The 3880-nt window shown below is 41.2% G+C and overlaps 1 protein-coding gene across 1 annotated transcript; it reads left to right on the forward strand.

The window, feature by feature from the left end:
- The first annotated feature begins 392 nt into the window (after positions 1-392).
- On the forward strand, positions 393-2582 carry LOC122521621. Its single transcript, XM_043642464.1, has 3 exons — positions 393-847; positions 908-1446; positions 2452-2582. The coding sequence occupies exons 1-3, from the start codon at positions 393-395 to the stop codon at positions 2580-2582; spliced, it is 1125 nt and encodes a 374-aa protein (XP_043498399.1).
- The last annotated feature ends 1298 nt before the right edge of the window (positions 2583-3880 follow it).

Here is a 3880-nt window from a genome sequence, read left to right on the forward strand (position 1 = left end):
TTCCTAACATCCATCTATAAGTGCATTTTCAACGACAAGAAAACTACCGGAGTACCGATACAAGGCGTCGGTCGATCATCATTAAAATTATGTCATTCGAGCCGGATCGGGAGCTTCCTCCCCACTTCATCCGGCATCCATTGTTCAAGCAGTCCGCTACAAGCTGAAGAGAAAGAGGCAACGGAAAACTTCCGATCGAGCAACAAAGAAGCTGTGAGTCATCGCTATAAGCCTAGAAGCTGCCTTTGTTCGAGACTGTGAGTACGACACACGAGACATTTATTTATACAGAGCATTCACGTGAGTTTTTACAAAAGGCTTTCCTAAGTTAACATTTTTCGGAGTTGAAGTTCCCCCTCTTTTCTCTTTAACCTGCCGCCTTTGTCGTGAAAATGCCTCGTCCGACTAAATCGCGTAGTGAGGTCGAACGCATTGCATTGAGATACGGTCATATTAAAAGTAGAATCGAACAAGTTAAAAAATTATTAAGTGAAGTAGATCGCGCAAATCCGCTTGATATCAAAAAATTAAAGGTTAGAATCATCGAACTCGACAAGGATATAGTGATACTGAAGGAAATATTAGAAGCACCGCCCGAAAATATCGAACAAGCATTATTTGAGGAGATTAACGCAAAATTAGAAATCGCTTTCGAGATCAAAGCCGAAGCCGAGTTAATAGTAGAAAGATTCGAAACAATAAGTGTTCAAAGTACAAATTCACCTGCCGCGAGTTTGATTTCTCATACGGGCATAGTGGCTAAAAATCCGTCCTTAGAAAATTATAGGATACCAGCGGTGCAGTTGCCTCGGTTCGACGGGCAACACGAAGAATGGCCGAGTTTTGTGTACGCGTTCCAATCGGTGATATGAAAGAATCCCGAACTTCGTGATATACAAAAATTTAGCTATCTAAAATCATGTTTATCGGGAACCACCGCAGAGAAAATACGTGCGCTCGAAATTACCGCAGATAATTATCCCATAGCTTGGAAGACGTTGACCGATTATTACAATGATCCATTAATATTAATTAATAACTACGTGCAGGCCATTTTGGAAGGCCCTCCGATTAACGATGATTTTCCTGAATCATTAATCGCCGCGTCCGATGCTTTGAATGCTAACTATGGAGCGTTATTAGCAATTAAGAAGTCGTTTGTCGATCAGTTTGCCATTTCCGCGCATCTCTCGCGAGTAAATTCGGCTACTCGCCTCCGATGGGAGGAACAGCGATCTCGAGACACATGTCCTACGGTAGAAGAGTTTGTGGTTTTTTTACGCGAGAGAGGAAAGGCGCTATTAATCGCTCAACCAATCAATAGGACTAGAAGAATTGAACATAATGAAGAGAAATCGTCGCCAAAACCTGATAGGAATCATCGTCGTTCTAGGGAGTCGATGCATAACGAGCCGCGTGTTAACAGTCCGCGAAATTGGCCGCGAGGTACCGACCAAAGAAGACAATCAGTTTAAATATATTCCGCTCGTGCACTTATCTCGTGTGGCATATGTCGCGATAAACATTACACATCGGAGTTACTTAAGGCCGAGCCTGAAGAGCGCAAAAAGATCGTGACTAAGGCCCAACTATGTTTAAATTGCTTACAAGCTGGTCATCGTGTTTTCGCATGCAGGAGAGGCCGTTGCAGAAAGTGTAACGGCGGGCACAACGAGTTACTGCATCCATAAGGCATCGGAGTGCTGCGTGCACACGTAAAGCTACACTTGCGTTTAATATACTTATCGGAGTGTTGTGAGCTGTTACATTGGGCCCAGCCAGGAGGCATCGGAGTGCAGTATGCACACGTAAAGCTCAATCACTTGCGTTTGTCATATAAGTATCGGAGTGTGAGCTGTTACATTGGGCCTAGCCTGAGGATTGCAGAGGTCCTGTGGTTAATGCCAAATTATGTTTGAATTGTTTATAAGCGAGTCATCAAGATTATGTACAAGAAAGGTCATTGCAGAAAGTGCAATGACGGGCATCAAGATTTATTGCATCTAGAAGGTATCGGAGTGCAATCTGCACACGTAAAGCTCTATCACTCGCATACACCTGCAGTGGTGCACTTGTTAGATTACGGCAGTAGGTTACACGAATAACGTATACTCTTGGAGTCGGACTCCGAAGCACACTTCTTTAAAAACCGGTTCGCGAATCTTCTGCGAATATTCAAGCAAGACATGGATGTACCGATATTTGGATTAAGTCGAATCGAAAATAAATCAGTCAGAGGATGTATTGACTACGAAATCGCGAACAAAGAATTACGCGGTAAAGTTGATATTTTTGCTACCCACTGTAATGAGTCAGTTGCTCTCGCAAAGAATTCCGCGAGAAGAATTAATTATACCGGCGGAAATCCAATTGGCAGATCTCGAATTTCATGAACTGCAAATATCGACACGATTCTCGGGAGCGAAATCTTTATTTCATTATGGCGTGCAGGTCAGATTATTCGGTTGATTAAAAGCCCAGTGGCGCAAAAAACAGTATTAGGACGGCTCGTGATAAACGCAGGGACAACGAGTATTCCACAGATCGTTAATTGCCATGCCGCTACTTTAGAATTGCACTAACAGTTGGAGAAACTTTAGAAAAGTGAGGAGATAGCGGAGAATAATATTCGGCCGCATGAAGGAAGGTTATGCGAAATCCATTCTAGAAACAATACGCGAAGAGATGAAACGCGTAGATACATAATAAGATTGCCATTTTAGGAAGAGAATCATCAATTAGGCGATTCTTACGCGAACGTAATGCAAGCATTACATGCGCTGGAACGGTTATTATCGCGCAAGCAAGAATCAAATTGGTCACATAGTCGATTGGAATCAATCAAAATTTCCAAAATGAAAAGGATTACAACGCACACGAAATTAAACGCTCCATCCGAACTATTTAGGCATTATTCTTTCTTCGTGAAACTAATGCGAATAATAATTTATAGTGTCAGGCTCGAATACAACTCTTACAATCCAAAGGAAAAAGAAACGTGGACGAATTAAAAAAAAAAAAAGAAAACGGAATTAATTATGATTAAATTTGTATCAAATACAGAGAAGAGGTTTGCGCGTCGTTTTCCTTACTTAACCCTTTTATAGATAGTCTAGGAATACTAAGAGTTAGAGATAGACTAGCAAGGAGCAAGTTGCTACGAGTACGAACGCGATAATATTTTTATCAGCCTTACATAGATTTATGGCACGCCGTAGTAAATGTTTGGACATATATTCCGACAACTCGACTAAGTTTGTAGATTCCGCAAATGAATTAAAGGCGGCGGTAAAATCATTTAACCACCATCTAATACGAATTATCGGCGATACTTTATTAGGATACGAAGCGTTATTAACCCATGTTTTAGAAATAGAGGCAATCCTTAATTGCCGTCCTATCACCCCTCTGTCTAATGATTCAAATGATCTTCGTGCTCTCACACCAGGCCATTTTTTAATTGGTGACTCATTTACGAGCTCACCAGAGGATGATTATCAGGATATACCATCTGGACATCTATCACAATGGCAATATTTCCAGCAGATGAAGCAACATTTTTGGAATCGTTGGAACAAGGAATATTTAAATGAACAGACAGTTAGAAAAAGTTGCACAGAGGTACAACCGACGACATAAGCCCGGGTACTTTAGTAATTCTTCGCGAAGATAACTACCCACCTCTTAAATGGCCTTTAGGACGCGATACGGAAGTACATAAAGGTTCCGACGGTATAGCACGCGTGGTAACTGTGAAAACCGCCAACGGTTTTTTAAAACGCGGTATTAAACGTCTTTCTCCTTTGCTGTACGATGCATAAAAAAAAAAATTGAGATTTAGTAGAAGTAATTATTATTTATGTTTAATACATCTGTAATA

This window comes from Polistes fuscatus, unplaced genomic scaffold (genome assembly GCF_010416935.1).
Source record: "Polistes fuscatus isolate 324 unplaced genomic scaffold, CU_Pfus_HIC Scaffold43, whole genome shotgun sequence".
NCBI classification, from domain to species: Eukaryota; Metazoa; Arthropoda; class Insecta; order Hymenoptera; family Vespidae; genus Polistes; species Polistes fuscatus.